Below are 25,789 nucleotides of genomic sequence, written 5' to 3'. Positions count from 1 at the left end.
TAAAGTACTTCCGTAATCCTAGCCTATCCTCATAGGGTTGTCTAGGAATACGGAACTTCCGTAATCCTAGAACCGGAGGCTCAAAATACTTCCGTAATCATAGCCTATCCTCATAGGGTTGTCTAGGAATACGGAACTTCCGTAATCCTAGAACCGGAGGCTAGGATTACGGTACCGTAATCGTAGCCACTGCCTAAACAGAAAAATGTGGCAGCAGCTGTTTCTTGACACTCAGTTACATTGGTAAGTTATTCCTGTCTTATGGGTGACAGATTAGGTGTAAAAAATGTTTGTTTCCGGTATCCCGACCTACCCTAAATTTTTGGCCCGATCCTAAATGTTTGTATGGCCTTGGAGAATAATTTTTCAACTTCTTAACAAAGAGTTGCAAACTGCACTTTTTATGCTTTAAACATGGTCATTGATGTTAGAAATCGACTTACTAATGCTCTAAAGGCACAATCCCCTAATTTGTATTCATTTTTGACACAAAAAATAATTTCCGAAAAGTCTCCCTTAATACCTTAATAATAATAATAAAAAAAAAATCCGACCCACCTACCCTATTTTTTTTTTTTTTTTTTTTTTTTAGCATGTTACCGGAAACAAAGATTTTTTTTTTCTTTTTTTTTTTTAGGTCTAATGGAACAAATTTAAGGGGGAGGGGCATAATTTTAACTTGTGACTTATATAGGTATTGTACTAGCCTCAACTCTTCTCCTGAGCTCCCGCCGCGCGCACATCGCGGAGAAGGCATGCGGCTCCACCGGAAGTCACCATAACTATATTGATGTCAGCTGATGGAGTCGCAACGAAGGGCGGGAGCTGTGGCCCTAAAAAGGATCGTTTACCTCCTCAGCTTGTATTGTCATCTTCCACGCTGAACGCTGAGATTGGTACTCCGCAAGGACTACGAGAGACAGCATGACAAGACGCCCGCTGACGCTCTATGATGGACAGTGAAGGCGCGAATACTCTCGCTCATATGGGACTCCCGGCAGCGAGTATAAATAAACTTAACTACAACAACAACGCCTCAACTCATGCTGCAGATCAGATAGAGTATCATATTTAGAAATTAGCCATAATTATTTTATTTGATATAAATGTGTACAGTGGAACCTCTCTATTCCGAACATGCTCGGGCCAGAAAAAAGTTCGGATTAGAGGGGTTTTCGGATTAGAAAGGTTTCTAAGTATTTTAAACCGAAAATTTTTGCTGTTTGTTATACACCATGGTGTGTATATCCATCTACTTGAGGAACTGTTTTTCGAGATATTTAAAATGGTCAATTCTGAAGAAGGCCATATTTAGTGCGTTTATGCCTGAGAAAACAAAATACAATTAGTGATATCTAACCTAAAGTCGTAAAAATGATCCGATATCATATGAACGCTTTACTGAGACCACTTTCCGACAGCTACCGGCTTGGATTTTTTTCCATCAAAATGAATATATTTCTACTTTTTACGCTTATTTTACTGTTAAATACAGCTACTGTGCAAGCTGATGGTGTTCTAGGTTGTGGAGGATTTGTCAAGTCAGACGTTGACATAAACTTTTCCCTAGTAGAGGTAAAAATATCGATACAAAATAACAACTTTGTTGACAGAACTGTCAGGAGAGTAGTTAGTTCAATAACATTAAACTTGCACAGGGCGCCTTTTAATATTTGGACGTTCAACATGTCCCTGTGTCAAGTTTAATCGAATGTCAGCCATTTGCATAGCACAGATTACGACTTTATTTTATTGAAGTGTAATGTAGGAAAACTCTCAAACACGTGAAACATTGGTTTACCGTAACTAAAACTGCACCACCAATCACTTCCCCGGCGCATTTCACAGAAACTTCTTGCGTAATTTATTGAAATATCACCGTTTCACGAACAATACAACACCGAATAAATATATAGAATCAATTATACATGCTTAGACGAAAACAAATACGTTTAGCCTACGACACTTGTAAAAATCTGCGGCCATTATTTAACGCATGGGTACCGCCGAACGCATGTGGACTAGCCTTTTAAACTGTTTTGATAGGACTTTACAATTAATTTAAGTAACTTTTAATAAAATTACAACCAATAAATGCTGATTACACCCATCGACTATAAACATATGCATACTACATAGACAATACGTTAGTAACGGGCCGCATTTTTTTTCAAATCCGACCGTGAGAATATTTTTTCGTCTAAAATTAATCTTTATAATAAAGAAGATTTGACAGTTCGTGTTGTGTTGTGGAAGTGAATGGATGTAAATTTCATTTTCAAAGTGCGTACTGATCTTCAATAACTTCAGTAAGACAGTATGTTCAATGGATGTGTAAATTAGGTTTCTTTGTCCGTTGTTGGTATTTAGCTATCGCTTTCAAGTCACTTCTACCGTGAACTTGTAAAACCTTCCGCAAGAACTTTTGCGGAAAGCTCTACCGGGAAATTCATACTTTCGATAAAACGTCGGACTATATGAAATGTCAAAATCGTAAAATATTGAAGTCCGACGTTTATTTATAGAACTAGAGAGTAGTTTGTCCTACGTGTTCTAAATTTTGTCACTGTACATCTATTTTTCTCTGTAAAAAGATGCCAAATTTCAATTAACGAAGGCCATATAATGCCAAACTCCCTTTCTCTATTGCTTTAGCTTTCGTGATGAAAAAACCTCCTCGTAGTCCAACAAATTTGACTTGATCCTACACATGTAATGATGTAGGAAATATTGAGTTTTTTGTCTTGTGCATTATGGGCAATATCTCCACTTCAGGGGCGAAGGTGTTTGATATTGGGGCCGCGAAGGGGGGGGGGGTTAAGGGGGACCTCCCCCTGAAAATGTTTTAAAACAGGATCATAAATGGCGAGTTCTGGTGCATTTTAAGGGTACTGAATCGCATCTCAGTTAAGTCTCCAGTATTTTCTTACTATTTACATGACTATAAGCAAAATAAAGTTTAATAAACTCTTATCAGAATTAACGTATAACGCAATACAAAGAATGCATGTACTGCAGGGATCACTTTCGGCAGATACTAGTATGAGATTAATTCCCATTTGCCTTGAATCAGTGAGATTTTTGACAAAATGAATGGGATTTCTTCTTTTTATAATGGGATTTTACATCGGCAGACAGCTTTTATTACACTGAATAACAAACATCTGTTTATTTGTAAGAACAATTATCTTGTAAATAAACAAAACACATCCTTTCAGAGACACCTTTTACAACTCAAAAATTCAGTGCCAGGAATTGCTGAATAGGCAGCATGCCCACTCATTTTTAAAGTTGAGGGTACATGTACCCCCTGCTTTTGCAAAATAGGGGTACACTTCAAAATTTGGGGGTACACTACATGGCAGATCTGAAAATTTTCTATTTAACTACTGAAATTTGTATATTACATGTTTTTTTTTTGTTTTTTTTTTTGTTGTTTTTTTTTCATACAGAACTCTCGTGGGTGGGGTATAACAGATGAGATAATTTTAGAAAATGTAAAATGTTTTTCCAAAGTTAAGATAGGAAATTCTGAATCAAAAGACCCCTCCCTATATTATGCTAAATATAAATAAGGTTCATGTATTCCCAATTTCGTGAACGGAACACGATTCGTCCGAAATAACATACAGTCAACTGAAGACTGGTAAAATTCGTCCATCAATAATAAATGCCCAAACTATTACAGATATGCAATGTGTATCAAAATTGCAGTTAAATATCGAAAAATAAAATACTGTTAACCTTTTGCTGAGTTTATTAAAGCTAAAATGCCTTTTTGCGTTTCGTATCCATTCTTTTTTTGCACACGACCCGTGTGACGTCCGACTAAAACATTTACCAAACCCCTCTATACAGCTGACAATTACGCCGAGAATTCGGTGATGGAAACGAAATTATAACGTTAGTGGACCGGATCTGCGTTTTAGACCATACCAAACAATTGGCAAGTGCGCGATGAAATAAACAGCGATTTTGCAGCTGAACTGGAGTTCCGAATCTCTGCGTGCATGTACCCCCAACAAGTGATTTTTATGCGTGCATTTGATATTTTGTACGTGATTCACGTACTGCAGTGCGTGAATGGGCATGCTGATAGGTTGATGAAAGTTGTAACCAATTAAGTTTGGGTCCACATGCATTTTTCCCCTAATGCTTTTACTTCAAAGCTGCTTTGTCAAAGTTGAAGTTCAGTTATGTTTTAATCTTTCTGGACTTAATACACTTCCATTAGGTCAAAACAATTTTAAAGTCAAACTTACTTATGACCCTACCCTCAACCATTTCGTTTGGAAATTCGGGCGTTCAGCGTTTTTTATGAAGGGACTTCACCGGAGGTCTCTCCACCATGTTGTTATTCTCATCGCTATTCATCCACGTGAATGGAGGCAGAGAGTTTGTCCTTCCAAATGCTTAAATTTCTATTTCAATGGTATTTTGAAACAACGCGAAAACAGATTATTTTTGTCTGGTAGTCAATCATCGGACGCTCTATGGAGATAAAAGCGAAATTCAAGCGCCTAAATGAACGTCATATAAAAATTAAGTAACGGCAAGACCACATTTCAGCGAAAAGTTGCAATTTCGGCAAAAGATCTACGGCCACGCAGATGCGATTTTTAAGCGCATTTGAGCAAAATTTATGCGATTTTCACCAAAATAATGCGAGAATATCGCGAAATCCCGGCCAAAAGTGATCCCTGTACCGTATGTTCTTTTTTAGCTCATCTGATTTTTTGAAAAAAAATGATGAGTTATTGTCATCACTTGAGCGGTTGTCGGCGTCGGCGTCGGCGTTGCCTGGTTAAGTTTTATGTTTAGGTCAGCTTTTCTCCTAAACTATCAAAGCTATTGCTTTGAAACTTGGAATACTTGTTCACCATCATAAGCTGACCCTGTATAGCAAGAAACATAACTCCATCTTGCTTTTTGCAAGATTTATGGCCCCTTTTGTACTTAGAAAATATCAGATTTCTTGGTTAAGTTTTATGTTTAGGTCAACTTTTCTCCTAAACTATCAAAGCTATTGCTTTGAAACTTGGAATACTTGTTCACCATCATAAGCAGACCCTGTACATCAAGAAACATAACTCCATCTTGCTTTTTGCAAGATTTATTGCCCCTTTTGGACTTAGAAAATCAGTTTTCTTGGTTAAGTTTTATGTTTAGGTCAGCTTTTATCCTAAACTATCAAAGCTATTGCTTTAAAACTTGCAACACTTGTTCACCATCATAAGTTGACCCTGTACAGCAAGAACCATAACTCCATCCTGCTTTTTGCAAGATTTATGGCCCCTTTTGGACTTAGAAAATATCAGATTTCTTGGTTAAGTTTTATGTTTAGGTCAACTTTTTCTCTTAAACTATCTAAGCTATTGCTTTGAAACTTGCAACACTTGTTCACCATCATAAGCTGACCCTGTACAGCAAGCAACATAACTCCATCCTGCTTTTTGCAATAATTATTGCCCCTTTTAGACTTAGAAAATCATTTTCTTGGTTGAGTATTATGTTTAAGTCAACTTTTCTCACAAACTATCAAAGCTATTGCTTTAAAACTTGCAATAGTTTTTCACCATCATAAGTGGACACTGTACATCAAGAAACATAACTTCATTCTGCTTTTTGCAAGAATGATGGCCCTTTTTAGACTTAGAAAATCATGGGTAGGACAATATTTCTAATACACAAAAAAAATCAGATGAGCGTCAGCACCCGCAAGGCGGTGCTCTTGTTTTGTATTTAATGTATTGAACAATAATCATTAATGTTACATTCATTTCTTATTTTTGTTTGAAATATCATTTTTTGAGTAAAAACAATTTATGTAATTAATTCCTTACATCTTAGCAGCGTGATAAATCTTAACACTTACCTCTTTCATTAAATAAAAACATGATAATTATTTTTCTGAATTTTATAAGTTAATACCTTAGATCTTTGCGGCTGGGTATAGCTTAAACGTTCCATTGACTAAAGACATGCCTATTAGAAACCTGCTGATTTGTTCATGCGTAATTAAGTCCAATCACGGACACGTGTGTATGACTCCAATTAACACCCCCGATCGTGTCACCATCACCACAGTAACAGACTAATCTGGACAGCGTGTATTGTTTAACGCGAAGCAAAATTTAATATACTATACAAAATATTGGGTCCGCGGACCTGCGACTGCAACTTATGAGTTTACAAAAAATCGTTTTTGGGAAAATTAATGGGGCCGCGGTTGCGGCCCCTGCGGCCCCACTTCCGATGCCCCTGCACTTGCATCAAACACTGGAAAGACCAAACTAGTGGAGGAAATTTCAGATGAAATTGTTAGCGCAGCAGATACGGGTTTAAATGCTGATTTTGTTACAAATATGAGATAAATTCAAATAAACCTTACGTGTATCAAAGGGGATCAGATTCCTCATTGATTTATGCACAAATTACCAAATAATTAAAAAAATTGAAAGTTTTTGGTGATTTAAACTTATGATGTACTGTACACAATTTACCGTTCACCGAGTAACTACACGGCAATTTGCGCAAGCGATAAACATGATAAAACCAATAACTTTACATGACGGTGTACTGTGATTTATCCTCTTTTATTTTGGTCCTTTGAAGTTTTGACGGGTAGATTGCCATTTACAAATATAAAACAATCTGATGGTCAAATTATTTTAACTTAACCTCGTCAGTATTAGTGCCTGCTTTGTGTGTGGAAGGTTAGGGGTTCTGTTCCTTGTGAAATCGTAATATGAAATAAGACATACAGCATGCCCATTCACGCACTGCAGTACGTGAATCACGTACAGAATATCAAATGCATGCATAAAAATCACTTGTTAAGGGGTACATGCACACAGAGATTCGGAACTCCTGTTCAGCTGCCAAATTGCTGTTTATTTCATCGCGCACTTGTCAATTGTTTAGTATGGTCTAAAATGCAGATCCGGTCCACGGACATGATAATTTCGTTTCCATCACCGAATTCTCGGCGTAATTGTCAGCTGCATAGAGGGGTTTGGTAAATGTTTGCAAAAAGGCATTTTAGCTTTAATAAACTCAGCAAAAGGTTTACAATATTTTATTTTTCGATATTTAACGGCAATTTTGATACACATTGCATATCTGTAATAGTTTGGGCATTTATTATTGATCGGCGATTTTTACCAGTCTTCAGTGACTGTATGTTATTTCAGACGAATCGTGTTCTGTTCACAAAATTGGGAATACATGAACCTTGCTGGAAACTTATTTATATTTAGTTTAATATAGGGAGGGGTCTTTTGATTCAAAATTTCCTATCTTAACTTTGGAAAAACATTTTAAATTTTCTAAAATTATCTCATCTGTTATACCCCACCCACGAGAGTTCTGCATGAAAAAAAAATGTAATATACAAATTTCAGTAGTTAAATAAAAAAAATTTAGATCTGCCATGTAGTGTACCCCCAAATTTTGAAGTGTACCCCTATTTTCCAAAAGCAGGGGGTACATGTACCCTCAACTTTAAAAATGAGTGGGCATGCTGGCATAGCCTCAAAGAAATCAGGTTTAATTTCAAAAAGGTATTACAAAGAGTCTAAATGATACTCAAAAGAAAGTAAAAATTTGCAAGAACTTACTTACTTGAAATAGCTTACATTTAGTGTCTTCATATGATACCATACAGCGAATATCATTCTTTGCAAATTTTATGCAAAGACAGTGCCAAGGTGACATCATTCCTATTCCCGTGTCTTCGTATTGGCTGGTGGATTATTAATGACAGTATTTTCCAATTTATCTTTTTAAAGAATATCATAATTTTTCAACTAACTGGAAACCTTTCTTGCATGGTCTCGAGTGTTTAATATAATAATTTTCAGCAGTTGAACGAAGTTTTGTATTCACTGCGAAGAAAAGTTCCGCTCCACTAGAGGCTCCTTTCTAGCTTCCAGCGAAAGTTTTAAAATCCCCACTAAGTGTGAAAGTATACTTGAGTTACCATAAAGCTCGATTCTTGAGCAGCTTGCTCTTCAAACTCTCTTTTAAAGATGCTAAAGATGTTAAAAATTGTATTCCGCATATTTTATGCTGATAAGTTTGGTACCTGTATGATATTTTTACATTTGCCACTCTTTTTTTCTGCAAAATGTTGATCTACAGAATAAAAGGTATTTTGTTCTGTTTGACTGATTTTTGATGGAGTTACCTCCTTCACTTTCTATTTTTTGCATATTTTACTCCCATTTTTAACCATCAGTGAAGATAGTGTTGTGTTGATGTCTTACTGGCATATATATGTAGCTGTCACTCATATGAACAAAAACAATCTATTTTACAGGTGAAATTGTATACTCCACATTGGAGCATCAAATACCAGACAGACTGTGCTCCCAACACTGGCTACTACCTGATACCTCTATATGACAAGGGGGATTTTATCCTCAAAGTTGAACCACCACAGGGATGGACATTTGGTAAGATATCAGCCTTGGTTTTTATATTGAGATTTCTTGTTCTTGTGTGTTTGTCTCAATAAACAGGTTGATTTGTTTAAAGGGGCATAGGCTAGCTCACGATTTTTGTCTTGATGTTTCGAATTCATTTGCTAGAAATGATCAACTAAAAAGTAAAAGGCAGTGCGATCCATTAAGTACTAGACAATATTCAGTTATAAATCACTTTTGTTCACTGTAAGTTATGTAGAAACATTGTCTACCGAGTTAATTATGCAGTAGAAATTTATTTTGAAATACCTGATAGGAGAAATCTGTCTATACTTAACTGTGAAGATTACTTCATTGTGACATTATACATATTAGGTATATTTTTCCAAGAAATGGCAGTGTTGGTACTTCAACATTATGCTAGAATGTCAAGGTCACACATGGAGTTCAGAGTTGTTAACCTGTCCTAGTTCTAATTTTGTCCAAATTTAATCTTATTCCCATTTTGTCTATGTTTAACAGTGTGAACCTGTCATAACTCCCACTCATGATTTATTCCAAGTTTAACAATATTAGCTTGTCCTAACTCTTATTTTTTCCAAGTGTCAAGGGCTCGAAATTATATATCTATAAACAGTGTTTAATAGATTAAAAAGAAAAAAGAGGGATATGGGGGTCATTACGTGAATATATGACCTGAATATATGACCAGCAAATTAGATATTTTTATATATTGATGGAAGACACAACAGGTTGCATATTTTAACAAGTAATTTCCTATTCAGAGCCTGAGAGTGTGGAGCTGCATGTTGATGGGGAAAAGGACAAATGTAGCCTGGGAGAAGATATCAACTTTGTCTTTACAGGATTTTCTCTGGTTGGCAAGGTAATTTTTAAAGGAATATTCTTGGATTTTTGTCAGAATATAGATTCATGCTATTTTCAATTTAATGCTACAAAGTCAGTGAAAAGAAAAAAGAAGTGACTGTATTGAACAAAGTCTTACTATAAAAGCTATTTTTATTTCGACTTGATGCATGTCTATATGATCTCACTGTCCGAAAACTTCCAAAATTTTAAAGTTGTATTTATTGGGTTGTAAAAATAGGGGCAATTATATCTTAATGTTGTTTTCATGTAACATCCTATCCTTACCTAGGCATATTTGATGGATATAGGAAAAGCACTGTAGAAATAATGCATACTCATCAAGTCGGAAATAATACATGTGTCCTTAATACAGTATTTATTAAAAAGCAAAATGTACTTGTATGTCTGAGGTTGCAGAAAGAAGCAAAGCAAGAGAAACGCAGTATAAAATATTGATAAATACGCATATAGAAGCTTGAGCTTATCAAACATTTGAGCAGCGCCATGAGAAAACCAACATAGTGCATTTGCAACCAGCATGGATCCAGACCAGCCTGCGCATCTGCGCAGTCTGGTCAGGAACCATACTGTTCGCTAACGGTTACTCTAATTGCAATAGGGTTGAAAGCAAACAGTATGGATACTGACCAGACTGCGCGGATGCGCAGGCTGGTCTGGATCCATGCTGGTCGCAAATGCACTATGTTGGTTTTCTCATGGTGCGGCTCATTTCAGAAATGGGCCTCCATGCGAGTGTTGAAGGGTGCTGACTAAGAATCAGTTGGTCCTCACCACTGTTGGTTCAAAACCTTGTTTGGGGTGTAGAGTTATTTCATGTGAGGATGCCACCCAGCTGGCTTAATGAAGGTTCCTGGTTCTACCCAAGTGCCTTGAATAACATCTGAATTGGGCACCACCAGAGGTCTTTTTTCCAAAATCAAAGCTGGAAAGTTGCCATATGACCTGAAATTGTGACCAGGTGGTTCAAGTTCTTTTAAAACATTGTGCTTTACACAATTCTTTGTAGAAGAAAAACAGGTATCTTGGTAAGTTTATTTCAAATGCCACTTCTACTAAATTAACATATTTCATGTTTACAAAAAAGACTTTGAATAGTTGCATAAAACACATTTATGCTCTAAACAAGTGATTGATACTGCACCAAATTGTAAACACAATATTGAAACAGTCGTGAATGCAATACTGGACTAAACAGAACAACCAATTTATATTATAAAACTTTCTGTTTGATATATTTTAAAGATTAATTGTGGAAATGAATATTTCAGGTGATCAGTAAAGGACAGGTATCAGGTCCTGCTGGAGTGACAGTCAGTCTGTACAAGTCTGGATCGAAAGATGTTCTACAGTCAGTGACTACAGCTGAGGATGGCAGGTAGGACTGGCATTGACTGGAAATATTTAACTATGGTGGCTGATTTCTGCCATTTTGTATTGGTGTTTTGTTGCGTATGAAGACACCCAACATGCCAGTGCAACAAATTAGCTTGCCAATATGATAGATATCTTTTTTGTGGTTCTGGTGTGTTAATTTCTCATTCTGGTGTTTTTGTGCCTTTAAACATGACAGAACAAAGAAGCAGAAATCAGCCACCGTAATTCAACTGATTTGCACACTGACAAATATTTTCACCACATATTTGACATTGTGGGAGTGAAATAAAACCATTACATAAGTTTGGTATTACATTAAGTGTAGGTAATACTTTGATGTTGACATTGTCTCATGTGTACAAAACGTTTGTCAAATTAACTTTGTCTATAATAGGTAAAGGAAGTAGAAAATTTTTGATGTTCCAGCAGGAGAAGTTAACATGTGATAAATAGAATATGAGGGCCCATACATATATGTAGGCAAACAGACCTTGGAAGTTACCATGTCAATCTACTATTTATATGGCTGTGATTATGTTGGCATAACCAGTTTTGAAAATACTTGATTGTGGTGTAACACATGTTCTTGTATACTAATATTTCAGCTACCAGTTCAAGAAGATAATGCCAGGAAAATACGACATCAAAGCAACACAGGATCAGTTTAGGTTTGAAAAGGTAAAATTTTGCAGTTAATTATTGTACAAAGGCTAGAAAATAATAATCCATTCAGTGTCATGTAAACTCAACTGAGAGTAAAAGAGCAATTATGGGACAGTCGAAAGGTGCCTCTGCCTTTTTATCTGAAAGTCAAAAGATGTCTATCATGTCCATTTGAATTTCCCTAAATATTATTGTTGAATATTTATGTCACCAAGAATTGAAAAATGTAGCATATTTTGTTACCTAGTGTCATAATATTTTGATTGTTTTCCTGAAATAATTTGCTACTTAGTTTATGTAAATGATGTTTTTGTTACTCTAGGATGCATGATTTTTATTTTGCAGCATATATATATGAGCCGCACCATGAGAAAACCAACGTAGTGCGTTTGCGACCAGCATGGATCCAGATCAGCCTGCGCATCCGCGCAGTCTTGTCAGGATCCATGCTGTTCGCTTTCAAAGCCTTTTGCAATTAGAGAAACCGTTAGCGAACAGCATAAATCCATGTTGGTTGCAAACACACTATGTTGGTTTTCTTATGGCATGGTTCGTATATTCTGCTAGTGCATTTTGTTGTATCCAGTTGAATGATTTGATACAAAACTTTCTATTTCAGTCGGAGATAAGTATTGATGTGACATCAGATAATGCTGATGCTGGCAGTAGTTTGGTTATAGCCGGCTATGGTGTATCGGTAAGTAATGTAAGAAACATGTTTAGATCAAGGATATCCCTTGTACACTATAGGGCAAAACTGTTGTGACTTCTTAAATGTGAAGAACTACTTACAAACGTTTCTTTAATACCTTGACCTTATAAGATGTTTAGATTATGTTAAATCTGTTGTCTTCTCTACAGTCTCAGTGTGGATGCTGAAAGCTGTTAGATCTGCTGCCTGCTTGTGTTCTATCTTTGTATTTTGACTTCTGTGGTTGAGTGTTTAAAAAAAAAATCACTGTTTATGAGTCACTTAACCTAGAGACACTTAATCTGGAGACGCTTAATCTGGAGTCACTCAACCTGGAGTCACTTAACCCAAAGTCACATAACCTGGAGTAAGTTAACCCTGAGTCACTTAATTCTGAGTCATTTAACCTGGAGTCACTTAACCTAGAGACACTTAACCTGGAGTCACACAACCTGGAGTCACTTAACCCAGAGTCACTTAACCTAAAGTCACTTATCACTGAGTAATTTAACCTGAAGTCACTTAACTTTGAGCCACTTAATCCCGAGTCACTTTACACTGACTGGCACTTAGACCAGAGCCTTTTAACCCTGGCTACTACAAGTTTGTGCCCCTATTTGGTGCTTTGGATAAAATTGTTTTGTGTGAGGCTTCTTGTGTACGCTGTTGTCAGCTTGCTTGTGAAAGGCCACCCTTTTACCAAGGTACATGCCTGTACCTTAGATAATGTCAAAAGCAAAACCTCAGCCAGTAAAAGCTGAAAAAATCCAGTGTATCAGTAATCGTTTTGGTGTAAAAACAACAAAACAAGCATGTCTTTTCATCTTGGAACTTTTTTTACTTCACTGGAGATAGCATGTGGTGCCATTTTGAATCAACAACACTTTTAGGTCAGATTCTATGGCATGTATTGTTTTGGATAGCTTTCTTATAGGAAAGTAACAAGAATGTAGCCCTGGTGTTATATTTCATAAAACTAAGAATTTTATAATTGTATTACTAGCTTATTCTCAATCTAAGAACTCAGTTAATTAAATCAGAAAACAGTAAGGTTTATTTACTGCTGTTATTTAGTAGGAATTATTCTGTAAGCCAATGGTTATAAACTTGACACAAACAGAAATCCTGTAACTGTCTTACGAAAGTCTCTTTTAGCCTTGAGACCATCTGTTGTTTCATAGATTTTGCAAAGAAACAAAATTCTAAGAGTTTTTAGACTGATCTTAATTGCCAGGTTTATGACCTTGTTCCTAGGATTCAATTTGTTTGATAGTGATGAGAATTTATTATTTCAGGGCAAAGTGTTCAGTGAGGGAGAACCAGTTATGGGTGTGAACTTTCTGCTGTATTCTTCAATAGTCAACCAAAAAGTGAGCAATCCTGTTATATGTTTCAATTTCTTTTGTTGTAGCGATTGAGTGTAATAAACAGATAATTAGTTCTATGGTTACTACAAATAGATTTTGACAGTAAGATATTTGAAAAGGGTCATGAAAATATGTTGTTTTCAGTCACCACTTTAAGGTTTTGTACTCAAGGGAGACAACCAAAACATAAGGTTTAAAAAAGCATCCAGCTTTTTCACAATTAAGATAGTGGACCTGTAATGTCACTCAGCAATTTTCATGTGATTGTGTATTCTCGTGAGGCAACTCTGCATTCTTTGGACGTAAATATAGCTCAACACGTACATGACTCTGTAGGAACAGAGACTGCCGAAACTGTATACAGAGAATACATTATTTGTCAATTGTCATTACAGATCTAAAATACTCCTTTCACCTTTATTGCTGTCTTAATGAAAGACATTTTAAATTTTGATGTTTGGTAGTAGAGCAGGTCGTAACTGCTTCACAGAGTGTTGCCTGTTTATCATTTGTTGAAATTATATATTTTATATCATACATTTAGGATGTATTGGACTGTGATAAATCAGCTGTAGCAGGTATAGGGAAGACAGAGAAGTTAGACCCCCTATGTCATGTCAAGTCAGACAGCACTGGAAAGTTTACTTTCCCGTGCCTGGCAACAGGAGATTACTTTCTGGTAAGTAATATTGCTGGTCAATACAGGAGTATGCTATATTATACTGAATAGCTTGCTGGTCAGTAGCCAAAACTATTTTCAAATAGTTTTGATTCTTGGCAGAAGGGCCATTCAATAAGTGTTTTATTACATGACATAAGAAATAAATTTTTGTATTTTTTAAAATTAAGTTTGGTAAGCCCAGCAAAATTTAGTGTTTACCAATAGATCAATCATATAGCATAAACTACGGACAGGTGATTTATACATGGAGTTATGCAATACATGATCTGCACTAATATGGCCTGTCTTGCTTATGCGTTATTATACCAACCAGCATGCACATTACTTGATAGGTCTGTATTGAATAGGTCAGCATTAAATGTGATATACTATAACTGGGTAATTCTTTCTAAATAAGTGACATAAATTATTGATTATTTGATTTAAAAAGTTTAGTTAGTAAAATTGTGAATAAATGTGTTTTAACCATGTCCCAGTAATAGATCTGCAATCTTGTAGCCATCATGAAAACATACTTTTATAAACATTCCAGCATTTAATACATGTCAGTGTCTTAGTCGTGATGTGAACAGCATGTTATATATGTCGTTGTCATAGTCATGAGGCATGGCAGGGAGTGATACATGTGCTTGCCTTAACCATGTTATTACATTAGCACAACATTACAAACAGTCAAATATTGTTTATACAAGTATATAATTTTTCAGGTACCCTTTTACAAAGGAGAGCATATAACATTTGATGTAAAACCAGAGAAACTACCATTTCAAGTTTCCCATGGACCACTGAATCTGGAGGTTAGTGATCTTAACCCTTCACATGCTGGACATGATTGATTCTGCCTTTGCAACCAGTGTAGTTAATGATCAGCCTGCACATCCATGCAGTCTGATCATGACCTGCAGTGTTCGCCATTCAGTCAGTATCTTTTTGGTATGCACCCCTTTTAACAGTTAAAGGTACTGTCCAAATTGGAAGATTGACAAATTCATTATAGAAATTCAGCAGGGTAAGGGTTGAAGTACAGTGATTTATTTCACCAAACACTTTATGAAAACAGATGTTAGCTTTTGAATCAGCAGACCTTTTTCATTGCATCAGAACATAAAGTTTCCATGGAAATTGTCATTTGATTACATTTTTTAGAAATTTTGTTGTATGTTCATGGAAGGGAATGCATTTTCATTGGAAATATATCTCTCTATTTCAGACAACATTCCAAGTAGCTGGTTTCTCAGTCAGTGGACGTGTCCTTGATTCAGTCAAGGTAAGTGAAGACATGAGTGACAGTCTTCTCCATTTACTTGCACCATAATACAAAAAAACTCCACAAAAAACATAGAGCCTTTAAGCAATAAAGATAAAATATTTTGATATGTGAAATCAGTGTTACGAAACATTTAATTAATACGTGAATTAAGCCACTCATTAAAACACTATTTGTTTGTTGAAAGATACTTCAGTCTTACACAAACAAAACATATATCCTATATATTCTGTATACTTTAAGGGTTCAGGGATCAGTAAAGCTGAAGTTCTACTCAATGGTAAACCAGTGACTTCTACCGGACCAGATGGAGTATATCATCTAGAGAATATGAAAACAAACATGTATAAACTGCACGTGAAAGTTGACAATATCTTCTTTGATGAACAGGAGATAAGAATCACTCCAAACACTCCCCAGTTACCTGATATCGTCCCAACAAGGTCTGATTATATTTGTGAAAACCTTCAACTACTGTAAAAGCACATATTTTCGCTTGGTCAGAATTTCGTGAATTTGAAATTTTGAGTATGTTTGCGAGGTTTGATATTCGCGAAATTGTAAAAATGGTATCTTATTTGAATTTGAATTATACTGTACTAACGGTGAATATTTACTCGTGGATTAATTTTCGAGAGATGTAGGGCCTCGCAAATACAGCAAAAATTAAACCCTCACGAAAATTTCTGCTTTTACAGTATGCAACTCAGTTAATAGAAAATTTCATTGTTTTTTTTTTTGTAAACATTTCTCACACATGTTCACTGTTTCTTAGATTTTCTTATCTTTAAATCATTTCAACTTCAAATTCACATTTTTGAAAGTTTGATAGAAAATATATAATATACATTAGTTATCTAGCTTTTTTTTTTTGTTGAAACTGAAGTGTTTTTTTTTTATTTGTACCAGTTTTTTTTAAACCTTGAGGTTATGTAGTAAGTTAATACATTTTAAAAAATATGGTTCGCCAACAATAAAATTGGCAATCAAAAAATATTATTCTTCCACGAGAAAAATGTGGTTCACTGATAGTAATATAGTGGTTCACCAACAATAAAAATACAAAGAAATTATACTCAGTACCTTTCACTCAAGCAAGCTTACCTTAGACCTTTGATCACATTGACATGTTCTTGGTGTTTTTTGATTTTTCAAGTAAAAAGAAAAGAAAACAATCTTCACATTTTGAATATTTCTGGTGAAAGAAAAATAAACTGTATTTATCTTACTTCACAATTCACATTTTACTGAATTTCAGCTTCAATATCTGTGGCCGAGTGACTATTGACAAGTTTCCAGACAGTCTGTCTCAGCAGATCACAAAAAGGAAGTTGATTATTTTCCCAGAAGGCAAAGGGTCAGCTGCTGTATCCAAGGAGACGAATGAGGAAGGGAAATTCTGTACCGCTGTTAAACCAGGAAAATACATTGTTAGAGTAAGTGCTCTACCACTTAAGCTGTTGAACAGGGGAGAGTTTACTTGGTTTAATTTAGAATTATTGATTTACTAGTCAGGGTTTTACCCAGATTTTGGAGACGGTACAAGTTCTTACAAATGGGGGAAATGTTGCGTAAATTATGAATTTGGGGGAAAAAAGGAAGCAAACAGAAACTGATGCAGAATCACTGGTAGCTGTTGATAGGACAGCAGTTGTAATACTCAAGGGATTTGGGGAGGACAACACTTGGCCTTGATGGCACTGAATATTTGTTGTGTAAGACTGAAGAAAATTAAAAGGAAATTTTCAAAAAGTCCCAAAAATTTAGGCCGAATGGAGATGAACAAACTTAGATCACTGTGGGACTTTTGTGAGCGAATCATGAATAAACTGCTATTTATTTAAATTAACATGTCAATTTTAACATATATATATGCATTCACATCTTCCATATCTTAATATTTTTAGCCTGCAACAACTCCCTCTGGTTTACTGGAAGTTTTTTAATTTTTTATTAGCTCGACTATTTAAAGAATAGTCTAGCTATTCTACTCAGCCTGGCATCAGCGTCGGCGTCACACCTTGGTTAAGTTTTTGCATGCAAGAACATACAGCTATCATTTAAAGGCATATAGCTTTGAAACTTATTTTTTCTTTTTCTAGGTCAATTACCAACCTCACTGGGTCAAGTTCCATAACTCTGACATGTATTTTGAGCAAATTATGCCCCCTTTTGGACTTAGAAAATTCTGGTTAAAGTTTTACATGCAAGTTACTATCTCCAAAACACATGTGTCTTCGGGGTTATAAAACTAGTTGATAGCACCAAGTCCCATAACTCTGACCTTCATTTTGGCCAAATTATGCCCCCATTTGGACTTAGAAAATTCTGGTTAAATGACATATAGATTTGAAACTTACTTTTCTTTTTCTAGATCAATTACCAACCTCACTGGGTCAAGTCCCATAACTCTGACATGTATTTTGGGCAAATTATGCCCCATTTTGGACTTGGAAAATCCTGGTTAAAGTTTTACATGCAAGTTACTATCTCCAACACTAATGCTGATATTGAATTGAAACTTCACATGTGTCTTCGGGGTTATAAAACTAGGTGATAGCATTAAGGCTCATAACTCCGACCTGCATTTAGCCAAATTATGCCCCCTTTTGGACTTAAAAAATCCTGGTGAAAGTTTTGCATGCAAGTACATACAGCTATTACCAAAAGGCATAAAGATTTGAAACTTATTTTTTCTTTTTCTAGATCAATTACCAAGTTACTATCTCCAAAACTAATGCAGATATTGAATTGAAACTTTACATGTGCCTTGGGGGTTATAAAACTAGTTGATAGCATCAAGGCCCATAACTCTGATATGCATTTTGGTCAAATTATGTCCCCTTTTGAACTTAAAACTCTATTGATATTTAACATTTTGGGTAATATTTTCCTGCTTCTGGGACAATATTTCGAATAGTTGAGCTTGGCTGTCTTATGGACAGCTCTTGGACAGCTCTTGTTGATTTTAAGGGACTATCAGCGTTGGGTAGGAGAGTATTAATAGTGCTACTCCGGGCATCATCTGCTTTGAGAAATAGTAGAAAACCTTGCATTTATTTTTTATCAACAGAATTGGGAAATATATGCCTTCCATTTTGCCTGGGCTCACGTTTCAGATGAAATCTGTATTTGAATTATTGTAGGTTCACCTATCAGATGCAGAAACTAAGGCAGGTTTAACAATAGCGCCTGTAGAACAGTTGGTCACAGTGGCAAGCAAACCCGTCCTGGATGTAACATTCTCTCAGTTCCGAGCTAAGGTTACAGGTACCATCACGTGTATGGAAAAGTGTGGGCCGATGGAAGTTTCCCTAGATGCTGTAGGAAGAATGGATAAACAAATAACCCAGGTGTGTAATTGTCATGACCCTGTACAGAGATACCTGCTGTAGATTCTCAGTAGTGGGAAACTTTCTATCAATTTGTGTTTTACATTATCAAAGTTTGACATCTTTTAGCTTCAAAAACAGTCAAACATACATATTAAGAACATACTTTTGATTTAAAAAATGTTCATTTATGGATATAGTATACCTTGTCACTAGGGGTCTATTTTCACCATTAGAAGCTATGAAAAGTTGCAGTATTGCCTAAATTTTGCTGGTTAGACTCAAAAACCATACAAAATCAACAAAATGTTTTGTAAACTTACTTGATTGTTAGCATAGCCAGATTTGGCCCAGGTTGTATATTCTGATATTTTGGCTAATTATAGCATTATATCAGACTTCTTGATTCCAGTAAACTTTGCTGTACTGTTTACTATACTAAAACTGTAGTGCAGATGAATTCTGTATGTACTTATAACAAGAAAGGGGACTAAATTGTTTACTATAAAAATTACACTTCACAGACACAGACTTCTCAGAATACAGCATCATTCACCTTTGATAATGTTTTACCTGGAAAATACAAAGGTATGGAACTTTACTTTCATTTTCTGATTATACATAGTATAAAAGTCTTTTAAAAATTTTAGTTTTGAAAGGATTGTTAGAAAGCTTTCAGGATATCTTAGCAGAAAAATAGTATTTCCACACAAAAAATTTGTAACATTTTTTTTTCCAAATTGTGTTTTGGATAGATTTTTACAATGGGAAAAATATAGTTTTGGTCATAAAATCAACATTATTAAACATGTTTAAAAGTTCAAAAAATCCTACTACCACCTTTGTAGACCATTCGAAAGATGTATGATTTCTTTCTGGATCTTCTAACATAAAGCTGCAGTTCATGAAAAAACCTGTTATGGATAAGATAGATCAAACAGAAGGTTGTCGTATGTTGTATATGTATTAACAAACAAACGTGTTGTTTAATTAACCCTTATCATGCAGGACAAGATTGATTCTGCCTTTGCGACCAATGTATATCATGATCAGCCTGCACATCCATGCAGTCTGATCAAGATCTGCACGGTTCATGGTTCAGTCAGTAAATTTTTGGTAAGCACCCCTTTTAACAGTCAATGTTACTGTCCAAATTGAAAAATGGGTGTCACTACCACTAAGACCACTACTTTTTGTTGCTTTATTGATAATTAACCTTTACCCTGCTAAATTTCTATAACAAACTTGTCTATCTTCCAGTTTGGACAGCACCATTAACTGTTAAAAGGGGTGATTACCAAAAATATACTAACTGAATGGCGAACAGTGCAGATCATGATCAGACTGCACAGATATGCAGACTGATCATGATCTACACTGGTTGCAAAGGCAGAATCAGTGGTGTCCAGCATGATAAGGGTTAAGGGGGAACCAGTTAACAGTCTTACTGATTGTATTATTACAGCTACTATCATGAGAGACAGTTTATGTTGGAAAGCAAAGACGATAGACTTTGAAGTGGGAAGTTCTAATGTTGACAATCTACAGTTCTTGCAGACAGGATATATTCTGAAATGTACCATATCTCACCCCATAACCCTGGTAAGTCTTCAGATAGGTTATGTTCACCTTTGTTGCCAATAAATTGAAAAAATTCTGTAATCTGGGGTAGTTTGATTACTTCTTTTTTGTAATAATACCATGTACCAAGGTTTATGTTCCTGATGAAATTTGGTGTGATTTGTAGCTAAGATATCCAAGTTTGAAAAAAACAAAACATTTATTAATTTTCTGTTTGTCAGATGATTCCCACCTCCACTTTACCTGTTTATGTGTTCAGTATAGGAATTATTCATTTCAAAATTAGTTTTTAAAAAATATTTCTTGGCATAATTGCAGAATTTTGCACAAGAGAAGAAGGAAGGCAGTGTTGGATCATTTGAGCTGAACAAGGGCAAGAACCGGTTCTGTCTAGCGCAGCCTGGTATATATCAACTGACGCCAGACTCCTGTCACAAGTTTGAGAAAGATGTTTACACTTATGACACGTAAGTTACATATTTAGGTCATATGCTTACCTTTCACAGCTGTGTGTTTGAATCTCACCAGGGGGTCAAGTTGCTTTATGTTAGGAATATGTCCAGGTGTCTTGCAGGAAGTCAGTGAATTGTGTACTCATATTCCTGTTCCTGTAATAATTCCATTGACACCTGGTAGTCATGTGCTGATTAATAATGGTGTTGTCAAATAATGAATAAATGATGCCCGCCTGCTTAGCTCAGTAGGTAGAGCGTTGGTCTACGGATCACGGGGTCTTGAGTTCGATCCTCGGGCGGGGCTTATGTTCTCTGTGACTATTTGATAAACAACATTGTGTCTGAAATCATTACTCCTCCACCTCTGTTTCATGTGGGGAAGTTGGCAGTTACTTGCGGAGAACAGGTTTGTACTGGTACAGAATCCAGGAACACTGGTTAGGTTAACTGCCCGCCGTTACATGACTGAAATACAGTTGAAAAACGGCGTTAAACCAAAAACAAACAACCAAATAAATGATTCCTGAACAGATTGTCAGCCAAAATGTTCAACATTAAGATTCTGAACGAAAATACTCATTGTCAGTCATAATGTTTACAAATGTTCATTGTTGTGGAATTCTGAGGGCATAAAAATACTGCAAAAGTGTGCAGAATCCAGTATTTTATTAATCATTCTGTGGCGGGCCTCGGTGGCTAAGGTCGCTGACTGCAAATCACTTGCCCCTCACTGATGTGGGTTTGAGCCTCACTCGAGGTATTGAATTCTTCATGTGAGAAAGCTATCCAGCTGGCTTACGGAAGGTTGGTGGTTCTACCCAGGGGCCCGCCCATTGTGAAATAATTCACAGAGGTTCACCAATCTGGACACCATATGACCTGTAATTGCGTCATTACACTAAACAAAAACAGAAATGTATGTTATATGTTCCATATTTACCTTTGCTGGGTTAAAGACATGAGCAAATACAGACATTCCATTGTTTTCTACATTCCCATGTTTTATCATTATTAAGGCGGATTAAAAGAAACCATAATGTATTTTTCAATTGATCTTCATGAATTTTGGTCAGAATGATTGCCTTGATGAAATCTAGGCCGAGTTCGAAAATGGGTCATCTCGGGTCAAAAACTAGGTCACTAGGTCAAATAAAAGAAAAACCTTGTGTATGCGATAGAGGCGGTATTTTTCAGTTGATCTTCATGAATTTTGGTCTGAATGATTACCTTGATGAAATCTAGGCCGAGTTCGAAAATGGGTCATCTGGGGTCAAAAACTAGGTCACTAGGTCATATCACGTAAAAACCTTGTGTATGCGATAGAGGCTGTATTTTTCAATTGATCTTCATGAATTTTGGTCAGAATGATTACCTTGATGAAATTTAGACCAATTTCGAAAATAGGTCATCTGGGGTCAAAAACTAGGTCACTAGGTCAAATCAAAGAAAAACCTTGTGTATGCAGTAGAGGCTGTATTTTTCAACTGATCTTCATGAAATTTAGCCAGAATGATTACCTTGATAAAATCTAGGCCGTGTTTGAAAATGGGTCATCTCGGGTCAAAAACTAGGTCACTAGGTCAAATCGAAGAAAAACATTGTGTATGCAATAGAGGATGTATTTTTCAATTGATCTGTATGAAATTTGGTCAGAATGATTGTCTTGATGAAATCTAGGTCGATTTTGAATATGGGTTATCTGAGTCAAAAACTAGGTCACTAGGTCAAATTAAAGAAAAATCTTGTGTATGCGATAGAGACTGTTTTTTTTTCAATAGATTTTTATGAAATTTGGTCAGGTTGATTGCCTTAATGAAATCTAGGTCGAATTTGAATATGGGTCATCTGAGGTCAAAAACTAGGTCACTTGGTCAAATCAAAGAAAAAACTTCTGTATGTGATAGAGGCTGTATTTTTCAGTTGATCTTCATGAATTTTGGTCAGAATGATTGCCTTGATAAAATCTAGGTTGAGTTTGAACATGGGTCATCTAGGGTCAAAAACTAGGTCATATCTAAGAAAATGCTTGTTTTATCGCAAGAGACCAATTTTTTGGTCCAATCTTAATGAAAATTGGTCAGAATATTTGTTTCCTTGAAATCACTAGGTCAAACATGTTTTACACTGTTATGGAGTGTTTCTTAGGTGAGCGACCTAGGGCCATCTTGGCCCTCTTGTATTTCACCATATTATAGGCTATGTTTTTTTATGACTGCAAAAAGATTCGTTAAAATCTACATCGTAGAAAAAATTCTATTCACAAAAATGTTATCAAAAAAGTGACTTTCCCCATAGACGCCCGTTATGAAAACTTGTGTGAGGTCCAAATTTTTCAAATCAGTCTAGCAAAAAATCAAGCACACGACCCTATCTTTTTTATTTGCCAGATTTTCTACTACATTGTAGAACAAATTTTGTTCTGAACGTGCAGAACTACCTTAATTAGAAGTTTTACTACATGAAGCAATTTCTGTGCATGTAGTTCTGAACTTTAAGTATTGAAAGTTAAGGTGCTTTCAGCTGGTCATAGTCATACAGAATAAACTTACAACACTTCTTGACATATGCATTTAGTACACACTGATTTATTTAAGCTCAGTTGTGACGAAAGCTTAAAGTTTATTTGAATCCATGTGTACTATGCTTCCTTGACAAACCAGTGCTGATATTGTATGAGAAGGCTTTGTTGTCACCCAGTAGGTCTTGAACCAATAAACTTCAGGCTGAGCATATACTAATTAATGTTTTGAGTAGCAACAACTCAACTACAATTTGAATAAAGCAGTGTCAGTACATTGTATTTGAACGTAAATCTGTACCGTAGATACCCGTGTATAATGCGCACCCGTGTATAATGCGCACCCCCGATCTTAGTCCAAAATCCTGGGAAAAAAAAAAAAAAAAAAAAATTTTTTTGGTCAATTTTTAGGTGGATGGAAAACGAAAGTAGAGTTTACATCGACACCGGTACTAAATTTTATCTCCACGGCGGAGAGCAGCATCGGTCTCACGGTACTATCGATTTTTGTTTTCTCGAAAATAAAACCAGTAAATTATTGTTATATTTGTTGTTTTACCTTTTTTAATTCACTATTTTGAATAAATAAATAGCAGCTGATTCAATATTTCGGAATGGTATCTTTCAAAATGACATGAGCTTCTCAATTTAAACTGATAACAAAAGGTGTGATAGTCTTTTTGTCACGATCATAAAGCCAGTAATTACCGGCAATCAACGTGTCACCTCGTGTCAATTATGTTGTTCACAGTTTGATCTCGGTTAAAGATAATTCTCGATCTTTAATTAGTAACATAATTTTTGTGATTTATAAACATTTCGTTCGTCAAAATACTTTTAAATTTATATGAAATTAATTTTGTTTGAAAGAAAAATAAACAATTCGATCTTTTACGGAACGTAACGGCAATCTTACATTTTAGCGGAGACAGTAAGCGCGGGGAGTAGTTTCCCTTTACCAAAATGGCGAACATCGGTAACAAACTTGTTTTGAAGTTGGAAAATTGTCTATACCTGTGTATTATGCGCACCCAAGATTCGGGGGTGGTCCCGGGGGTCAAAAAACTGCGCATTATACATGGGTATCTACGGTATACTGGGTAGATATACCGTGTCAAAACTGGATTATGTATATTTATGAAATATTTATCATCGTCTTATTATTCAGGATTTAAGGAGAGTCTTAACAGTCCATTGACACCGTTCAATCCAGCCAAAAAGCCCGATTCAGGAATTCTAAAGTCTCCTGCTTCAGCAACGACGGGTCATGGCTCAAGTATGATAGCAGCTAAATATAGTAACAGTACATCAGAAACTCCAGTTATAAGACAGGCCACTGCTAAGGTTGTTGCTAAGAAGAAAAGCATGGCTACTCCAGTGGTTTCTATTGGTTTCCAGAGGAAGAAAGCCACACCCATTACAAGAAAGCGAGCTGCAGACTTTTTCTTGTGAAAATGTTTTAGCACATATATATATTGTTACAATCTATGCACAGTTGTTGGGGTTTTTTTATGACTTGTTTGAACAATTACATTGTTGTGATTTTCTGTCTTTCACATCCAAGTTGTAATTTTAAATGCCATGTGCTTTCTGAGACACAGAGGACTGTGTTTGATTCATACATTCGGGCTGCTTTCTGCAGTCAGATATTCAGCAGACTGTTTGCATTGATTACCGGTAGAATTAAAGGGACATGCCTCTTGATTGATTAACTTAGAACTTGCATTTTAGAATATTTGTAATGGTAATTAGAAATGAAGTCAAGATGATTCAGTGAAATCTATAGGCAGTATGTTTATGAAATGTGTTGCCAGTGAATGAAAATGAAATGCTTTGATGGATTTGCTTCATCGTTGAAATATTATTCCATATCATCACAAAAGGTCCATTACTCTCGTACAAATATTTTTAGCTTGCCTGAAGCTAAAAGTTCAGGGTGGGCTACGGGTATGTTTCTGATGGTTCTTCGTCCTTAGTCCTCAATTAACATTAACATCATGTCTGAATCTGTTAATTAACAGAATTAACCAAAACTTGTTCTGTAATATCCTGGCAATGACCTCTTTTTAGATTTATTCAAATGGTTATATTTGACCTCTTGTATAAGCTGCTAGAGCTAGAATTAAAAAAAATAAAATTCAGACAGTTTCTTCTCGTGAATGGTTTTATGGATCTACATCAGATTTTGTCTGTAACATCATTATAAGGTCCAGTCCAAAATTTGTTCAAACAGGGGCACTTTGGTCCCGCATAGATTTGACTAGAGCTAAAAATAGAATTATATTTAAACAACATCTTCTCATGAATCATCTGGTAGCTGTCAGTTGCTCAATGCCTGTGGTCAATAGACGATATCCAGTGAAGGTCAAGGAGAGTCACAGTGACCCTGAGGCTGAAAACTGTTTATTGTCAATAATTAGATAACACTAGGTCCTATGGCTTAAAAAGCTATACTGTGTTTGTGGTCAGTTGTTAATCTCTAAATGTTTTTGTGATCAGTAGGTCAAACTGGCAGTATTATTATACAGATGTATACCAAGTT

At 35.7% G+C, this 25,789-nt stretch overlaps 1 protein-coding gene across 1 annotated transcript; it reads left to right on the top strand.

The window, feature by feature from the left end:
* Window positions 1–1,407: 1,407 nt before the first annotated feature.
* On the top strand, window positions 1,408–24,699 carry LOC128546276 (nodal modulator 2-like). Its single transcript, XM_053516649.1, has 18 exons — window positions 1,408–1,575; window positions 8,321–8,456; window positions 9,212–9,312; window positions 10,586–10,692; window positions 11,297–11,369; window positions 11,974–12,051; window positions 13,341–13,415; window positions 13,957–14,091; window positions 14,802–14,891; window positions 15,305–15,361; window positions 15,605–15,804; window positions 16,620–16,797; window positions 18,508–18,714; window positions 19,218–19,281; window positions 20,159–20,295; window positions 20,593–20,741; window positions 20,803–20,906; window positions 24,416–24,699. The coding sequence occupies exons 1-18, from the start codon at window positions 1,450–1,452 to the stop codon at window positions 24,697–24,699; spliced, it is 2,301 nt and encodes a 766-aa protein (XP_053372624.1). The 5' UTR covers window positions 1,408–1,449.
* Window positions 24,700–25,789: the final 1,090 nt, after the last annotated feature.

This window comes from Mercenaria mercenaria, chromosome 10 (assembly GCF_021730395.1).
Source record: "Mercenaria mercenaria strain notata chromosome 10, MADL_Memer_1, whole genome shotgun sequence".
NCBI lineage: Eukaryota > Metazoa > Mollusca > Bivalvia > Venerida > Veneridae > Mercenaria > Mercenaria mercenaria.
Note: the sequence above shows the minus strand (reverse complement) of the source record. Positions and strands in the feature narration are given on the sequence as shown.